The sequence below is a fragment of the Mixophyes fleayi genome, chromosome 7 (assembly GCF_038048845.1).
Source record: "Mixophyes fleayi isolate aMixFle1 chromosome 7, aMixFle1.hap1, whole genome shotgun sequence".
NCBI lineage: Eukaryota > Metazoa > Chordata > Amphibia > Anura > Limnodynastidae > Mixophyes > Mixophyes fleayi.
Genome location: NC_134408.1, coordinates 153785975 through 153806199, shown reverse-complemented (window position 1 = coordinate 153806199; position 20225 = coordinate 153785975). Strand labels below are relative to the sequence as shown.

The following is a 20225-nucleotide window of genomic DNA, read 5'->3' as shown; positions in this document are numbered from 1 at the left end:
GCACACATCCTCAACCTCTCCCTTCTCCTCTGGAATCTTCCCCTCCTCGTTTAAACATGCTGTCTCCCCCATACTCAAAAAAACGTCCCTTGATCCCGCCTCTCTCTCTAATTACTGCCCTATTTCGCTTCTTCCTTTTGCCTCCAAACTCCTTGAACGGGTTGTCTATGAACTCGCCTCCTTTCTTTCCTCTCACTCACTCCTTGACCCGCTCCAATCTGGTTTTCGCCCCCTCCACTCCACTGAAACTGCCCTCACTAAGGTCACTAATGACCTTCTCCTCGCTAAATCCACTACTCCCTTCTTATCCTTCTTGACCTCTCTGCTGCCTTCGATACCGTTGACCACGCACTCCTTCTGCAAATTCTCAAATCTATAGGCCTATGTAACACTGCCCTCTCCTGGTTTTCCTCTTACCTCACCAACCGCTCCTTCTCAGTCTTTACTCATGATTCTACATCACCCCCTCTTCCCCTACCTGTTGGTGTTCCTCAAGGCTCCGTTCTTGGCCCCCTGCTTTTCTCCCTCTACACCTCATCCCTTGGTGTCCTCATCAGCATTTTTGGCCTCCAGTACCACCTCTATGTTTATCTTTCATCCCCTGACCTCTCCCCTTCCCTTCTGTCTCGTGTCTCCTCCTGTCTCTCGGCCATCTCATATTGGATGTCCCAACGCTTCCTTAAAGTCAATATTTCCAAGACCCAGCTTATAGTCTTCCCCCCCTGCTAGGATTCTCCCACCCCCCCTCCCCCTATTTCTATTAATAACACTACCCTCGTTTCTGTCCCCCAAGTCCAATGCCTTTGGGTCATCCTTGATTCCTCCCTCTCATTTAAGCCTCACTTTCTGTCCCTCTCAAAATCCTGCTACTTCCACCTTCAGAATATATCTAAGATATGTCCCTTTCTAACAACGGAAGCCACGAAAACCCTTGTTCACTCGCTTGCTATCTCTCGCATTGACTACTGTAACCTTCTTCTCTCTGGCCTACCTGATTCTCACCTTGACCCTCTTAAGTCTATCCTCAATGCTGCTGCCCGCCTCATTTTTCTCTCCTGCCGCTCTGTCTCTGCAGTCTCCCTCCAACAGTCACTACATTGGCTCCCCATACCCTACAGAATTAAATTTAAACTCCTCACCCTCACTTTTAAAGCTCTTAGTCAATTTTCACCTCTCTACATCTCCAATCTCATCTCTACCTACACTCCTACCCGCCCACTCCGCTCTGCCTGTGACCGCTGCCTCACTACTTCACTGATCACCTCCTCTCACTCTCGTCTTCAGGACTTTGCCCGGGCTGCTCCCCTGCTGTGGAACGATCTTCCACATTCCATCAGGTTAGCATCTACTCAAAGCCTTTAAGCGTGCCCTTAAGACTCATTTCTTTATTCAAGTCTATCAGCCTCCTCCTAACTGCCTTGTCCTGGCTCTCTCCCCCCAGTTAGTACCACCCTATTTGTGTCTCCCCCCTTCCCTTTAGGTTGTTAGCTCTCATGAGCAGGGCCCTCTTTCCTTGTGTGCTCCTTCTACTATTCCATCACCCCCTGTACCTCTTGGCTGCTTCGCAAGCCCTGTTTTCTCTGTTTTCTTAAGCTTTGCCCTTCTTCTCGCTGATTTCTACCATCCCTTTCACTATCTGTCAGATATAATCTGATTTACTTTACCCGGTCACCTGTGTTTGTATATATTTTTGTATCCTGTTTGTGTCTTGGTTCTGTTTTCTGTATATGTAATGTACGGCGCTGCGGACCCTTTGTGGTGCCTTATAAGTCAAAGATAATAATAAATAATGTGTAGACAACTAAATGCTTTGGGCACATACCTGTACCGTTATAATAACCAAAATGGCGCCTGTTTTCCAGAATATATGGAGGTTAAGCCGCTATTATTGCGAATGTGCCAGTGGGACCACAACATAAACTGATCTCGAGCAGTGTGCAAGGTGAGAAAATGAGAGTATTTCTGGTGTTGGATATGAATTACAGATATAGAAGTTTAATTCATTTTTTATTTCCTTGTTTCGTAGGTAAAGAAATGAAAGGGAATAGAAATTCAAGCGACATCAAGAAAAAAATTAAAAACCTTGAGAAAAATTTTGTTGAAATGTGTCTGCTGTTTGGAACTGTTCTGCCACAAACCAGTAGCACCTTTAAAGTGTAATACTATTTTTTTTCACTTGTCATATTCTGCAATAAAACTTTTTGTACTTTTTCCTGCAATAAAACTGTTGCATTAACACTGTGGTTTATTCTGGGTATTTTACAAATATTAGTTAATACAGGTTAAAAGACTTTATAAGTTTAATAGTTTATAAAGATATAAGTTTATAAAGGGTAAATATGAATAGGTTCCCAATATAGATGCAAAGCGTTACATAACACACGTGCTTTATACAAGTGTAATGGTCTGCAGCCAGACAGGTGCAATATACATCTATACAAAACACAAGTCAGTGATGTGCGGATAACGCACCACGTGGGACTGGTACAGGCATCACAAATTTACATACACACGCCCCTCAGGTCGAGGAAGTATCGGAGGATTGTCGTGGATCGGTCGGAAGTTTATACACACTACACAGCGGAAAGGAGATTGGAACGAAAATATTAAACGGTACGACCAACCAAATGAGGCGACAATCGTCCATTTGGGCAGACTTTCGACCATCGTGTCACTGCACACACTGACCCGACTTTTGAACAAGTGGTCGTATTTTAACTGGTTTAGCCGATTATTGGACGAAAACTGTGGAGATCCTCTGGGTTTTGCCGGGGGTTCATGTTCCTGGTGATTCTCATACTTTTTGTTGTGTTGCCTTTACTACCAGTGGTGCAGGTAGCGGGCTTCTTGTGGCTCTGTTTTGGCTACACCAACCATGGTTCTCTGACTTGTAGGTGGCCATCGGGCTGCCTTGTGGTTACTTCCTTGTCTTTGGTACTGCTTGTTTGTCATCTGCTTGACGACGGGACTCCTGATACCGTGATTCTACAGGTCAAGGGTTTCTTACAATAAGCTCGTGCAGGTTGTGATTACGGTGCGGTTATTTTCCTCTCCAATATTACTGTGTGTGGATTGCATATATTCCATGGTGTGCGGATCTCTCAGGTTGCCTTCTTTGGAGCGGTTCCTTTTTGTTCTACCACTTACTCTTTTCTTCGGTATGGTGGACACAAGCATGGGTGGCCAGCACATGCATTCTCTTCTGGCTGGATACCTTCCTGGTTGACTTCACTTGTAGGGCTAGACAGGTACTGGGTGATTTTCTTCTTTACCTGGGGCAGTTGGTGCCTCCTCACTTGTTCCGGTCCCTGATGTGGTCGTCTGTCCACGCCTTTCCGGTGTTTCTGGTGGTTTGCCAGGTGTTTGCATCTCGGGATGCGTGCTTGGGCTGCATGGTCCTGTGCACGGTGGTTTCAGAGCAATCCCTCCCTTGGAGCAGCTTTAGTATGACCCCAATGTATTCCAGTGTCCCCAATGACATGACAGAGAAAAGAGGATTTATGTACTCACCGTAAAATCCGTTCCTCTTAGTCCATTATAGGACACTGCGCTCCCTCTCTTTGCTCTGACTGTTGATGGATTATGTTCTAGGTCTCTTGTTGTTAGGCCTAGTTAGGCTCTTCTGGGCTTTGTTATAAAACTGAAGATGGCTCCAGATGGGAGGGGCGTAGTAGGGGAGGAGCTGTCCTTTAGTTTAAGATTTAAAGTGCCCTAGCACCAATTCCAGCTACTACACCCCAATGTATCACAGTGTTCCCCAAGGGACTAAGAGAAACGGATTTTACAAAAATCCACTTTTTGAAGCTGGGCGCATCTTGAAGTGCATTTGAGCAAACATATGGACGTAAATGCGCTTTTTCAAGTGCAACATTTTGCTGCACATGTTCAGGGTACAAAGGTGTCCACCTCTAGTGTAAATATAGTAATGGATTATTGTGCTACCTGGTCATATTAGTATTTACACCCTGGTTCCAGCGTCTGTGTTTCTGTACTGTAAAATTACAACAAACAGGTCTGATTTTGTACAATATTTTATTTACACCCATATTGTTACATTGTATCAGCTGACCAGTAAGATAATACCTGAGTATTTCAGTGTGTGTAGAATATATTATAACATGGCACCTGTAATTATAGCAAATATCCTGAGGTTTCCTCTTATTTTCTAAACTGTCCTAAAAGAATGACACAATCTGATTGGTTTCTATTAATAAATATTTGCTTCAAATAAATCACTAAGGCACTGGCGGTTTAGCGATGGTTTCTATATCGGATGTATGGAAAGATTATTATAGTTCATCATCATACTATCATCATCATTTATTTATATAGCGCCACTAATTCCGCAGCGCTGTACAGAGAACTCACTCACATAAGTCCCTGCCCCATTGGAGCTTACAGTCTAAATCCCCCCTCACACACACACACACAGACAGACACACACACAGACACAGACACAGACAGACCGAGAAAGACTAAAGGCAATTTAATATCAGACAATTAACCTACCAGTATGTTTTTAGGGAAGGAAACCGGAGCACCTGGAGGAAACCCACGCAAACACAGGGAGAACATACAAACTCCTCACAGATAAGGCCATGGTTGGGAATTGGACTCAGGACCCCAGTGCTGTGAGGCAGAAGTGCTAACCACTGATGTGTGATTATTTGTATTATTATTAGTACACTGATTATTTACCAAAGATTATTTTCTGATCCCAACTCAGTCCAATGTGTTTTCCTGTGTAACAGTTATATGGATGGTTTATTATATTACGTGACTGTATCAGGCAATATGTGTTAATTACCAATGACTGAATGATGACTGTGTGGTAATAATACAGATATTATAGTCTAACGGTGCCGTACACACGGCGATCTCTGTGAGGTTTTACCATACACATTTGTAGATCATTCTGACAGATCCGACCACTGGGCACCGATGCCCAGATCCTAGAAGGCACAGACAGCAGAGAGGGAGGATGTCCACATACACTGTCATGGCCGGATGTACCAGCTCTACCATCCGAGCTACAATCTGCTTCCAGTTAGGGCCACAACAACCGGATAACATTGCAGTACGTATGGGGACCTTCAGGCATTCAGTCTGAAACGCTGTTTGGTGTCAGGAGTTGGACTTTCTAAGTTCATGTCGCACGTTTCATTTTGAGATCTGATGAAGGATGGACACTAAAACTTTATATATTGTACAGAGACACCTGAAGGACTGATGGAGTATTATCTCGGAGCCTCTCCTCTCCCTATTGTATTGTGCCTCATTCTCCACATCTGTGGCTCCACTTCTCTGCATATTATATAACATGATCTGACAGCAATTCAATTCTATAACGATATATATAAAATCTGTGTGTGGGATATAATAATCATTATGACATTATACTATAATCACTGATTCCTTTTTACAGATTACTTGGCAGTTAGTTGTAGTTAAATAGCAGATTGTTAACAAAAAGTGATGTGATAATCAGGATAGGCCTGAATGTCGTTAAATATCACAAACATTGAAGGACTGGCTGGGTTATCGGTTACACTGTCGTACAGGTCAGTGGGGTTGGCTGGATTCTTGGGTGGAGGTGCGACCATTCCACTGTGTCCACGACAGAAGACCCCAGTAAGGACGCGGGCCAGGTACATGTGTTTGTGTCCACTTGTGTCTGGTTTGGAGTAGGTGCTGGCGGCAGAGTAACTCGCATTTACCGCAAAGTATGTTCCATTTCCAAAGGCTGCAGCTGTGTGACAGAAACATGGAGTATATTAGATGTGTGTAAAGCCAACACAATGAGCAGACAGTGACAGTACGTATTGTGATAAGCTGTCCTCTAACCTAAGACCTGCACACGTAGAATCACTGTATATATCCAGTATGTACTAGGAAGAGGGTGATGGGAATGTTTATATAATGTTGTTCAGCAGACAGAGAGCAGAATACAGCTCTCCCGATACCCTTTATAATCTCTATGTACCACATATCACTGTACATCGGATACACATACGTAGAGCAGTGAAATAGGAGATAAGTAGACGCTGTATTCATTACAGACTGAGTCTCACCGTTTCGTCCCGCGTAGCTCCTGTTGAACCCATTATGAATAACATTTTGTATTGAGTTAGAGTCGGTCCCGTGGAAGAGCTGACGCTCGTTGTTTGTGGAACCGTTCTTAGTGTCGATACTCTTCTTCTTTATCTCATAATTCATCCACAGGTCCTTGTTCTGTATCCTCTCAATCTGTGAAGAGAGAAATAAAAAGACTGGTCTCTCTTCCCAATGTTTACCTCTTATAATTCAGAATCCACTGGAATCCACTGGAACAAGCTCCCTCCCTCCATCAGAACTTCCCCTAATCTGTCCAGTTTTAAACGGGCTTTAAAAACCCACCTTTTTCTTAAAGCCTTCCAGTCTCCCACTTAATTGCCTACCTTTTCTTCTGCCTCTTTCCCTTCATTCCCCTTCCCCTATCCTCCATTCCTCCCTCTCTCCCCCGTGTCTCTCTGTCTGTCTACCACATCCCTTAGATTGTACGCTCCTTTGAGCAGGGTCACCTCTCCTTCTGTCTCACAACTGTTAACTCTGCTCTCCAGCAACCTTGTCGTCCTCCTCGAGGACCCTCTTCCCCCCGTCCCCTCCTGCTCCCTCCTCTCCCCCCCTTTGGGTCTCCCTATCATCCGTGCCTTCCCTCTTGGGCTCCGTCGTATGCAGACCTTCCCCTCTCCCCTCCCCTGCTGTGCTTTGAGCTCACAGAGTTACTGTGCTTATTGTTTACTGTACTGTGCTGTCTCTCCTCATATTGTAATTTCGTTTGTCCCTGTACGGCGCTACGGACACCTAGTGGCGCCTTATAAATAAAAATTAATAATAATAATAATAATAATTAGACCTTCAAAGCACTAATCTGTGACTACGAATTACACCAACTAAATACCTGTCAAATATTTTACCCATGAGCCTTGATAAAGCTGATAAGCGAAACGCGCGTTGGCATTTCTTAGCTCTGTGTGTCAAACATGCTAATTTAGTAGTTAAGGCTAAGATCATCTCCCCTACCCAATGATTTAGGGATTTCTCTTTACAAACAATAGAGGGTATTTAGGGAGAGCTATATTGGTTCATTTAGCGCTCTCATACCAGGGTGTCCACGCAACTTCTTGCATTGATTCTATGTTTATATATCACACTCACTCAGAGATATATTAACCCCATAGCTCATTAGATAGCTATTTATAAATCATTACTAGAGGTTTCTCTCATTTACATAGATATCTTGTTAGAGATATAATTTATCATTGGAGATAATATAGGAGATTTATTTGCTACTAGGAACCCTTAGAAAGGAAACTTATGTACCATTTCCCTTGCTACTTATAATTGTTTAAGAAATGCTGAGATCATCTTCCCTACCCCATGACTGAGAGATTTCTCTTTATATAAATAGAGGGTATTTAGGGATTTTCATACTGTTCCACTCAGCGTTCTTATACTAGGGTGTCCACGCAACTCCTTGAAACAACTTATGTATATATATTATACTCTCTCAGAGACACATTAACCCTATAGCTCATTAGATAGCTATTTATAAGTCACCACTAGGGGTCTCTCCCAATTACACAGACATCCTGCTAGAGATTTAATATATCATTGGAGACAATATAGGAGATTCAATTGTTATTAGGGAACCTTTAGCCAAGATATATATATATATATATATATATATATATATATATATATATATATATATATATATATATATTTATATTATCTTCCTTGTTACCAATACATTTATATATCAACCTATATTAGCAATACTTTCTATTTAGAACCTATTAACCATTATAGGACCACCGAGCTAAGTTTGCAGTGGATCTGCAATTTTATTCATTTTTGTTTTTGTTTTTGGTTTTAATATTTCGCCAGCTTTTGGGTATAGGATAAATTATCTAATAAATTTTAATGCATTTCAATAAAATTGAATTTTATTTAAATAAATATACTCATCCATTGTTCTGAGTGCCCCTCAGTCACCTGCTTTTCTCTTTTTCCTTTGATATATATTACATTTCAGGTGTATGGGTGCACCGTTCAGGATGTTGTTTACTATATTATAAACATCCTGTTTTTTGATAGGCTATAACATATCAGAGAGCCTATCAATAGACTTTGGTGTGAGACTTGCCTAGTGCGGATACTTTTCTCTCTTTACAAATATTTTACCCAGGATACAGTAACACAGCGACTGTAGAATATTCCTCTCAGGATACAGTAACACAGCGACTATAGAATATTCCTCTCAGGATACAGTAACACAGCGACTATAGAATATTCCTCCCGGGATACAGTAACACAGCGGCTACAGTATATTCCTCCCAGGATACAGTAACACAGCGACTATGGAATATTCCTCCCGGGATACAGTAACACAGCGACTATGGAATATTCCTCCCAGGATACAGTAACACAGCGACTATGGAATATTCCTCCCGGGATACAGTAACACAGCGACTATGGAATATTCCTCCCGGGATACAGTAACACAGCGACTATGGAATATTCCTCCCGGGATACAGTAACACAGCGACTATGGAATATTCCTCCCGGGATACAGTAACACAGCGACTATGGAATATTCCTCCCGGGATACAGTAACACAGCGACTATGGAATATTCCTCCCGGGATACAGTTACACAGCGACTATGGAATATTCCTCCCGGGATACACATGTGCATTGTGTATATTGTTATAAAAGCAGAAAATGTATTAAGATTCTGACTTTTCCACATTCTTTACCATAAAACCACAGTGGATCATCCCATGGTCTAGACTGTCTTAAAGACGGACCATTGGTATATGCAGATGTCGGAGATTCACAAAATACTGAAAACTGTATTTAAATCTCATTTTTAGATACACCATTGTTTCCTGTACCAAGAGCTACACCCTGATGCCACTATTAGTAATATCGCTGTTTGGTAGAGGAGAGATCTATTCTCATGTCTATTAGCTGTACATGAGCAGAAAGACCTTGTCCACTGGCCCAGTAAAACCTATAGATAAATCTAACACTTTAATCCATCCCCTGGTTGTGATGTGTCAACGCGCTGCCTGCTCCCCAGCAACGCTGATCCTAAGTAAGTGGTCGAGAGGAACCAGCCACAGGCACCTGCAGGTACACACAGCCCACAAGTAGGCGGTTCCAGGTGCCAGTAAAGGAGCCTGGTGATGGCAGCGGCTACTCTCCTACAACTGGGGGCACCATGATGGTCGTAGAGTTTGGTGGCACCTGTAGGAGTGTCCAGTAACGGCAGGTTAGTGACGGTAAGACAAATCATTAAGCCAACCCCCTCAGGGTGGCAGAGTAAGATCGCCCTGTCACAGACGCACTGCGCAAATGTCACATTAAAGCCCAACTTACTCTCACTTCGCAGTCACCGCTCTCACTACAATACCTGTGTTCATTCTGCTAAACGATTGCTCGGTTCAACCTTATTTATGGTTTAAATGAACCATGAGATTAAAAGGACATTTTATGCACATTGTGCAATTAATCGTATTATATTATGCAGCCAATAGAAATGCTTCCACAAGATGTAACGTTACCTTCAGTATTCTGTTTCTGCAGCTTTGTACAAATTTTTGCTGAACATCTACATATTCCGGAGTATTGACGGCGACATCCACGACCAGCACCAGACTGTTACCCATCGGCTTCCAATGCTTCGGTAAACTGAGTGATGATTGTTCTAAAAATAAAATCTGTGATCAGTGATCATATAACCATAAGTGGAAGCTCAGAGTATCTGTCCCAGCCCGTAGAACACTCAGGGACTGATTATGGGCGCAAACTGACAGCCCCAAAATCGTGGTCTTAGGTGTGTACTGCAAATTGTATTGTCAAAGTCGTATAATTGGATGAACGAAAGTATATTGGTTGATATTGTTTTATTGGTCGATTGCACTCAGTATGCCACGCTACACGTGGCATAGTGCGATCACACGGTAAAATACGCACGTACACACTCGCATTACAACATTTAGTTATTTATATAATTCATATTCATATTGGTTCCGTTACACTGTAATTTATGAGCAGATAGTATTTGGTTTATTATTAGTTTATATATTATGATTATATGTACACTTTAGTGTTATTTAAGGTTCAGGTCATAGGAAATGTGTCATGTCTGATATCATACTAAACCCCTATTCATCAGCAGCTGTCCGGTGCATTCGGCGAAGAGATCGCACATTGCATACTTTAGTTATTGATGTTAGGGAATGAACCTTTGTATGATGCTGGCCAGAAAATGCTAATGGACTAAGTTGTAACTGGAGCATTGGCGGGAAGAAAGGAGCAGATCCCCTGGACAGATGACCCCCACCTTTGGATTCCTTAGATTGAACCAGCCTATGACCTGTTTACCCTGGACCCATGTGAAGTCTGGACCTATAGAAGCAAGCCATGTCATCTCTATTGTTCACTCTATAACACTGACTGTATATATAATAATAGCTGTACCCCCACCAGCCTCAGTCTACTCTGATCACAGTATTCACGGGTGAATTACTGTTCACTGGTACCCGTGGTTAGCGCAGTGGTATGTATGTATCTTTTGGTATTGGCTGTACTGTACTGTATTATATTACAATCATGTATTGAACTGTTAAATTTTTACATCTGCTCAAATAAATCACTTTGTGCGTTAGAAACACAATACAATCGCTTGGGCAATGCTTATTTGAAAACGATAGAATTACTTTAATAGTATATATGATGCACAACATACAGAATATAGAAGAATAATTATATGCCAGTCATCATCATCATCAACCGTTATCTATACTGTTCAAAAATATATTAAATAAATAAGTAAATGACAAAAATACTGGTTCTCCCCCACCCCAATATAAGTCTGCAGCCTGGGGCAGTTACTGCTAAAGCCGGGGAACAAAGAGTGCCTATGCCAGGCTAGATAGATCCCACTATAGGAGGGCGCCTGCAGCCTGGGGCAGTTACTGCTAAAGCCGGGGAACAAAGAGCGTCTATGCCAGCCTAGATAGATCACACTATAGGAGGGCGCCCGCCGCATGGGGCAGTTACTGCTAAAGCCGGGGAACAAAGAGCGTCTATGCCAGGCTAGACAGATCACACTATAGGAGGGCGCCCGCTGCCTGGGCAGTTACTGCTAAAGCTGGGGAACAAAGAGCGTCTATGCCAGGCTAGATAGATCACACTATAGGAGGGCGCCTGCAGCCTGGGGCAGTTACCGCTAAAGCCGGGGAACAAAGAGCGTCTATGCCAGGCTAGACAGATCACACTATAGGAGGGCGCCCGCTGCCTGGGGCAGTTACTGCTTAAGCCGGGGAACAAAGAGCACCTATGCCAGCCTAGATAGATCACACTATAGGAGGGCGCCCGCCGCATGGGGAAATCTGCAGGGATAACCAGCTCCTTGCTGAATAGGGAAACGGATCAGGGCACCCCTGGTGTGGCGGTGCCAGGGTAATAGTATTAGGGCTGCCAAGGACCACATTTAGTTCCACAACAATACCTGAGGGGGAACAAAGACAGACACCCAAAACTCCTAAATCTACAGGGATCTTCTGACTAGAAATAAAAACCATAACAGAACTTGTAGAGCTGCAGCACCAATGAATGATGGAGCCAATATGTGATTAGCCAATCAGAGCAGCTTGACTAGAGCAAGGAACACCCGCACTGATTGGCTTTTGCATATTAACCCGTCAAGGTCATTTAAGTACATTCATTGTCATGCACTGTGTGTGGCCATCAGAAACCCAGGAATCTTTATATGAAGGACACAATAAACCAACAATCAGAGAAAACTCAGAAAGGAAACATAAAGTGACATTACCGTGTTTCAAGACTCGTTCGATCTGCACTCGGTTCCCTTGTTTGTCTTTAGCAGTTCCTGTCTGTAAGTTGACTGTGAACTCCTTTCCTTGGGACTGGACTGTAATGTGCTTTTTGTCTCCAGCTTTTGCCTCCTCCAGTTCCAGGTTTGCTATGATGTCAAACGGAACCACGTTAGATCCAGATTCGTATTTCCACTGCACCAGATTCCCGGTGAGCTCCGCCGCCCTCTCCCTGGTTTTCCTGTCCCTTACACGGTTTATAATGGTTTGGATTTCACCAGACACATCCATGACGTCTCTAGTGAGGCCGGAAATACGAATGGAGGGGTCGGGCGGTTTGTAAGCAACAGAGACCTGGAACTTTTTCTGGAGATCTGATATTTTCTGCATCTCGGATATTTCCAGTTCTGAGATCCATTCCTCAGTGATCACCTTCTCAGCCTGCTCATATTCTATCTGATCCTGGAGCCATTTCTTCATCCTGTCCACATCTTTCTTCTCTTCAGCGCAGAAACTGAAAGTCACTGGCTGGATATTATCCTCCAGCTGAAAGGCCGTCAGCTTCTGAGTCGGCTTTTTAGGTTTCGGAGAAACAAAGAAATCTGTAATCACAGAAAGAAATATCACAAAGTGAATTTTTTTTATACAGGATTTTTACATTTTAGAGTAAATGTTTTACACCATCTCTGTGCAGTTAGTAAAGGACTGTAAGAAAGTGGACGGACATTATCCACACAGCGATATTGTAGTATTTATGTGAGAGTTACACTGTGTAGTGATTGTATCTCTGTCAGTCTGTAACATAACAATGTACCGTAGTCTTATTTACCACACAGACCATTCTATTCTGGATGTTGGGGAGAAACCGGACTCTTGTCATTTGGAAACAAAATAAATAGGTTTAGCAGCAACGTGATTGATCGGCGGAGTATTGTTGGTTACTTTGTGGCCCTAAACAAAGTAGCATTTCTGGGCCCCGGTATTATGACCTCCGGAACTAATCACAAATCTCATCTCATTTGTAGCAATAATGGTGCTGAGGCTTAGCTGAGTGTAGGTACCGGGGAAGACATTGGGGCGAGGTGTCCAGCTCAGCATGTGTTACAGTTATATGGATGTAACATTCCCTGTTCTTATTAGACTGATTGTAATGAACCTTTATGTAAGATGTCTGTGTTCTCTCTTATACTGAGAGAGGTGAGCGCAGAGGATCAGTTGCATCTACTGTGTAATATTTGATCACATCCTTACTGGGTCCCACTTCTGCTTTAATACATATATCCCTATTTTCATGAATCTAAAGCTTCTCTTAACCCTGTCCTAATGTCCTGAATGAGGTTACAAAGAAATGTTTATTTTACTTCTCTGACGGGCATGAGGGTGGGCTACATTACTGATTACATTATCATCTATTATACTCACCGGCTAGTTTAGAGAAGAAGGATTTGGGCTGAGACAAGGCAGTTCCTTCTTTCTTCTTCATGCTCACATAGAAATCATTCAACATATTCTGCTGGAAAATAACCACTTTCACCGTCTGAACCGACTTCACCGATTTGGAGGTAACAAAATCCACCACAGAGTCCAGAATTGTATCAGCCACAACTGCAGCGGATAATCCCCCTGCACCTGAGTCAATGAGACAGAAACAATCAGACACCCAGACACTAATTACTGCTAGAAACAAGAGGAATATTCTATAATGCTATTTACAGCAGCGAATGTTATCCATATAGTAGGATAAAACATGGAATTACAGAGATACTGCAACGGCTACCAAGATAAACTTTTAGAACAGATGACAGAGGTCTTCACCTTTAGCAGCCGCCCTTCCCGTAAAGCTTTATGTGCTCGCAGGCGTCTGGATGCCACAGGTCTTAAGCTCTAGCGTAGTAAAAGTTTATCTATGGCGGCTGTAGCGCAGCTGGAATAGGAGGCGGAAGCCAAGACTGGAGCAGGTGGTCAGAAGCAGGCCGGGGTCAGGAGTCCGTAGCAGGTAGAGTAGTCAGGGACAGACCAAAGGGTCAGGGCTGGCAGCGAGCAAGCAGGGTCCAGAAACAAAGCCAGGGGTCACAACGGAGAATCAGGTCAAGTAGCAAAGTATCCACAGGAGCAAAATCACAGGTCAGCAAAATGTGTAGCACACAGAACACTATAACCAGCAGGGAGGGTCAGCTCTCCCTGCCTTACTTAAACTGGCCAATCATAGTGTGGCAGAGAGATAGCCGCAGGAGGCTAATAATGAATAATTAATTAGCTTAATTACTTTTATGCACGCACCCGGCTGTCCTCTAATGCCGGAACGCATCAGGCATAGACTCAAAAAAAGCTTTTGCCAATAAATTGTATCACTTTGATTCCACTTTTTTCCTGTTATTATTATTTATGTAAATATATATTATTTTTTTTATTATTATTAATTTTTATTTATAAGGCGCCACTAGGTATCCGTAACGCTGTACAGGGACAGACAGAATCACAGTACAGGGTGGGACAGCACGGTACGGTTAACAAAAAGCACAGTAACTCGGAAGCTCAAAGTACAGCTAGATGAGAGGTGAGAGCCCCAGCGGGGTAGAGAGAAGGGCAGAAGGGCAGAAGGACCTCACGGAAGAGACAAGGAGCTGGAGAGCAGAGTTATAAGTGGTGGAGAACAGAAGGAGAGGAGGCCCTGCTCGAAGGAGCGTACAATCTAAGGGGAGGGTAGGACGGACAGAGACGCAAGGGTAGGAGGAGGAAAAGGGGAGAACGGAGCCTGAGACAGGGAAGGGGGAAGAGGGGGGAGAGGAGAATGACAAGAAGGGAGGTAAGTGGGAGACTGGAAGGCTTTTAAGAAAAGGTGGGTTTTTAAGGCCGGTTTGAAGCTGGACAAGTTGGGGGATGTTCTGATGGAGCGGGGGAGCTGGTTCCAGTGGAGGGGGCAGCACGGGAGAAGTCTTGGATGCGAGTGTGGGAGGCGGTAACCAGGGGGGAAGAGAAGCGACGGTCATTGGCCGAACGCAGAGGGCAGGATGGAGCGTGAATGGAGATGAGGTTGGAGATGTAGGGAGCAGTGGAGTTGGCGAGGGCCTTGAATGAAAGTGTGAGGAGCTTGACCACGATTCTGTAGGGGATGGGGAGCCAGTGAAGGGTTTGGTAGAGGGGGAGACAGAAGAGGAGCGGCGAGAAAGGAAGATGAGCCGAGCGGCTGCATTGAGTACGGAGCGGAGGGGAGCGAGATGAGAGCAGGGGAGGCCAGTAAGGAGGAGGTTGCAGTAGTCCAAGCGGGAGATAATAAGAGAGTGGACAAGAGCTTTAGTGGCATCTTGGGAGAGGAAGGGCCGAATGCGCGCGATGTTGCGCAGCTGGAAGTGGCAGAGAATGTGAGGGGCAAAGGAGAGAGAGGTGTTAAGGATGACACCGAGGCAGCGAAGTTGAGGAACAGGGGAAATAGAGGAGTTGTGAACGGTGATAGAAAGGTCGGAAGGGGAGGGGGATTGAGCAGGAGGAAAGACAATGAGTTCGGTTTTAGCGAGATTAAGTTTGAGAAATCTAGAGGACATCCAGGGGAAGATGGCAGAGAGGCAGGCGGACACCCTGGAGAGGAGGGAGAGAGAGATAAGGAGAGGAAAGGTAGAGTTGGGTGTCATCCGCATAAAGGTGGTACTTGAGACCAAAGGAGCTGATGAGTTCACCCAGGGAAGAGGTGTAAAGAGAGAACAATAGAGGTCCGAAAACAGAGCCCTGGGGGACCCCAACTGGAAGGGAGAAGGGGGGGGGAGAGAAACCCAGAGGTGGTGACAGAGACGGAGAGGCCAAAGGACTGAAGGGTGTGGAGCAGGAGTGGGTGGTCAACGGTGTCAAAGGCCGCTGAGAGATTAAAGAGAATGATAAGGGAGAAGTGGCCCCTAGCTTTAGCAGAGAGGAGATCGTTGGTAACTATAGCCAGGGCATTTTCAGTAGAGTGGAGGGGGCGGAAGCCAGACTGGAGAGGATCAAGGAGGGAGTTTTCAGAGAGGCAGTTGGAGAGGTGGTTGCAAACGAGCCTCTCAAGTATTTTGGAGGCAAAGGGGAGAAGAGAAATGGGGTGACAGTTGGAGAGAGAAGTGGGGTCAAGATTTGTTTTCTTAAGAATGGGCGATACAAGAGCGTGTTTGAAGGAGGAGAGGAAGATGCCGGTGGAGAGGGACTGATTAAAGAGGTGGGCGAAGTGGGAGCAGGTGGCGGGGGAAAAGGAGCAAAGGAGGTGGGAAGGGATGGGGTCCAGGGGACAGGGGGGAGGATGAAATGAGAAATTGGACTTCTTCACCCGTAGTGGGGCAGAAGGAGAAAAGGGATTGGTGGCTAGGAGGAGAGGAAAATAGAGTGGGGAGATTTCGAGTTGGATGGCCTCGATTTTAGAGGAGAAGAAGGAGGCAGTGGCGGTCAGGGAGGAGGGGAGAGGGGGGGGCAGGAGAGTGTTGAAGGTGGCGAAGAGGCGACGGGGGTTAGAGGACTGGGAGGAGATGAGGGATTTAAAGAAAGATTGTTTGGCAAGAGAGAGGGCGGAGCTATAGGAAGAGAGGATGAACTTAAAATGATGAAAATCAGCCAAGGAGCGGGATTTTCTCCAGTGTCGTTCAGCCGTACGGGAGCATTTCTGGAGGAAGCGCGTAAATTTGGAGTGCCAGGGTTGTGGTTTGGAGCAGCGGGGGTTGACAGAGTGGGCAGGGGCGACCGCATCGAGAGCAGAGGTTAGGGTTGTAGAGGGAGACCGCCAGGTTGGGGCAGGCCTGGGAGGAAAGGGGAGAAAGGAGAGAATCGAGAGTAGAGGACAAATAATATTCCATTTTATTTCAGTTAAATGCAACAAAAATGCCTGTATCAGTATAATAATTATTTTGTAATATTAACAATTGTTGAAAAAATCGAGAGCGAGGGACACAGTGTCGGTAGTTGAGGTCATCTGGTTGGCCAATTGGATTTTATATGGTGCAGTATTCGGTATTGGTCAACGTGTCTGGTAGATACTGCACCTAATATAATACTACACATACATGTGCGGACCACTGTCACATGCAGCCTGGTCCTCACTGTCACAATAACACGAGTGGACAAGTCACTGCCCCCAAAAGTTCAGCACACTCATCTCCTGAAATACTTTGTGCTGATGTGAGATTATGATGATCTGATTGGCTACTAAGTGTTCCATTCCCCCCACTTCTACATTCTGGACAAGCAGGAGTTGAATAGCAAATACTCTGAGGCTGCCATACCCTTATCAAATCTACTTATATTAAACTCCATGTAAAAGACATTGATTCATATATATGAATCTGACCACCAGGTAAGATCCCAGCTGCATTGCCAGGAAATTGTGGATTGAAACTAAAGAGGGCAGCCCTTAAATTTTAGGGGGAAGTGAGAAAAAGAAGACTACCCTATGTCCAATGCAAGGAGGGTAATATCTGGGCCTATGTCGCACCCTCCAAATGAGCTCAGCCAATCACTGCCTTACACAGGTGGGTTGCCCAGATCTGATATATATATCTATCTATATATTGGTGTTATCCAAGAGTGGAGAAAATCCAACCCTCCCTCAGCACAGGGGAGGTCTGTAACCACCCAATGATGGTGTTACCCGGCAGGGCTTGTACTCTGGAGACGCTGCATACAATGTCCTCATGTGGGAGGGGGGCAGTGTTACACTGAGCTCTTACACCCGCTGGGCTGCCATGTGACCTCACCCTAACAGCTGATAATCGCTCCGGCACACATTATACCTGTTCCCAGAGCAGGGAAGGCCACCGAGACCACCTGATTCTTCTCACATTCCTGCAGAGAATCCAGGACATTTTTCTTGATGTCTGCTGGTTGCTTTGGACCCACCACATGAAGGATCCATTTACACTGTGTGTTATGCTGCACAAGGTTTCCAGGTGGGGTGATAATATAACCCTTGTGGGGCTGGGAGCCTGGGAAAACAGGTAGATATTAATAAACAATATTATCTGCACCTCTGTCTACTCGCTGAGACTCTTTCTACTCAGTGTCCTCATTCTGGACCTGCGCAGCCGCTTCACTTATAACAAACTACTATCCTGATCTCCAACATCACCCTACTTCTATCACTAGAGATATCCTGACCGTCATCCTCTGAGGGGACACAGTTAATTGCTGGAAAAGGAGATAGTGGCAGCAGTAATACCGGTTCTGGCCATTAGGGAATTCCCTTTCATGTCACTGCCCTAAAGTTATCCGAGGACCCTCCGACGGAATTATATATATAAGTGAACACCTATAGTATATTTATACAAGACGCGTTTCATACAATATAATGGGAGCAGTGAGTTCATTCTTCCCTAACAGGTGCACTCTACCTGTGCCCAGATCCATCGCTTCCTGACCAATCTTCAAGGCCAAGACAATTTCAAGTTTGGGGCACCTCTTGGTAAGTTAGCTCTCAATTTAAAAACACATGAACGTTATTAGGGATTCTCATTGTTTAGCGTTAGGACCACCCCGTTAGCAGACGCACCTTGATGGGGCGGGTGGCTCACCATACATTTGCAAATGTGTGTAACTGAGAATTCAGTATTTTTATGTACAGGTAGGATAGCGGCTCTTCTACTAGTTCATAGGGGGGAATTCAATTGTCCGCATGAAAGTAACGCGGCCCGCGCTGTATCGTTACTACGGTAATAATACGCATTATTACCATTAGTACAGGAATTTCAACGCTTTTGCTCACAATTCTAAGAGCCACGGAGAGAAATCTGCGTTAAAACTACCGTACTATCGGTAACAGTGCGCGGGCTGCGTTACTTTCACAAGTAACTTGGCCAATTGAATCCCCCCATAGCAGTGCTGGGGGATTTTCCTCTATGTTTCCCTTTCTGGATAACCCCATCCATTCAAGCACCTGCTGTGAAACTATAAATTGACTGAGCAACTTCCAACCCTCTATTAGGGTTTGTCTACTTAGTCAGAAATCATTTTTCCACTAATTAATAATTGAACTGTATTTATATATAGATAGATAACAGCCAGACACATCACATATCTACATGACTGGATAATATAACCTCTGTGGTTCTCTGGGTCCACTCTATACAGTATATTCTCCTCTGGTCCCTCAATCAGAAACATAGATACCTCTGATCAGACACTGGGATTCTTATCATATAAAGGAGGTTATCACAATAATAATATTATACGATGCTTGTGGCTTCACAGGAGGAGATCCCTGGATAAAGGGCTGTTACCACGGTACATATTTTATTTTCACGTTAAATGTTGGACTTTTCTTCCAGAGATCCCCTCGTCTCCTCACACATCAGGAATACACGGGATGAGCTGACAAGACAACTTCTCCTCCAGCTCTCTCTACATTCAGGTTGTGTAATAAGTTATAACACTCAGCAAATGACAACTGTGGGTTTCACTGATCTCGGCACTCAATAGGGACACGAGGAACATATGCAAAATGTGAGAGGAAACAAGAACATCTCCAGATTGTTACCTAGTGCGTTGGCAGCTACAACGATGTTCGGTCCGGCTGCTTCCAGAATTGCTTTAGAAACTCCTATAAATGACAAGATTGCACCATGTGAGACCGACATATCTACATTCACCTTCCTTATAGTCGGATGTACTGAGCAGTACTCAGGGTATACATCCGCTTTTAAAGGGGAACGACAGTCACACGAGAAAAGCCCCCCATCCATCCACCTCTCTATACACATCACAAAATGGAAATTATTTTTGCAATAATACTGGTCAGTGATTTCAGTGCTGACTGAATGGTGTCCATAATACACTATAATGTGCTGTACATGACAGAGCAACCTATATAGCACATTACAGTACATCTGGGAGGCGGGGGAGCTGTATGTAACGACCAGTCTGCATCCATCCAATGACAACGTGAGCGATTACAAAACACGTAGGTAGGTTATTCCACTCAACGACTCTATCTGGCCATCAGCATTGCGGCTAAGGGCGGATGTGAGGCAACATTCTGCGATTACATCCGGTGATCAGAGACAACGGCTGCTGGCCGCTCCCAACGGAACACAGATCTGATTCCTTCAAAGGTTTGTATTCTAATGTCTTTAATACATTATTTAACCATTTGTTATTAAAGCAGCACATATTATGCTACACTTTGATGCCTTTTTAATCCTCCTAGCACTAATTGGCATCAGAAGTGGTTTAAGGCCTCTGTCTATAAATACAGAAGTGGTACCACAGTCATCCTCCGAGTGGGTAAGAGCCTCAAGACTTCAGCCTGTTTAATGTACCCACATCGGTGGTATTAAGCACTTCAATTGTAAAAGAGGATTTTTGTACTTACGTTAAATCCGTTCCTCTGATTCCG

At 44.4% G+C, this 20225-nt stretch overlaps 1 protein-coding gene across 1 annotated transcript in view; it reads right to left on the bottom strand.

The window, feature by feature from the left end:
• Positions 1–4015: 4015 nt before the first annotated feature.
• The window catches only part of LOC142098407 (protein mono-ADP-ribosyltransferase PARP14-like), a 45690-nt gene continuing 29480 nt past the window's right edge, over positions 4016–20225 (bottom strand). The window contains 7 exon segments of the mRNA XM_075181246.1: positions 4016–5749; positions 6072–6246; positions 9611–9753; positions 11887–12489; positions 13310–13516; positions 17629–17820; positions 19368–19430. Coding sequence (XP_075037347.1) covers positions 5463–5749; positions 6072–6246; positions 9611–9753; positions 11887–12489; positions 13310–13516; positions 17629–17820; positions 19368–19430 — 1670 coding nt within the window. The 3' untranslated portion in view covers positions 4016–5462.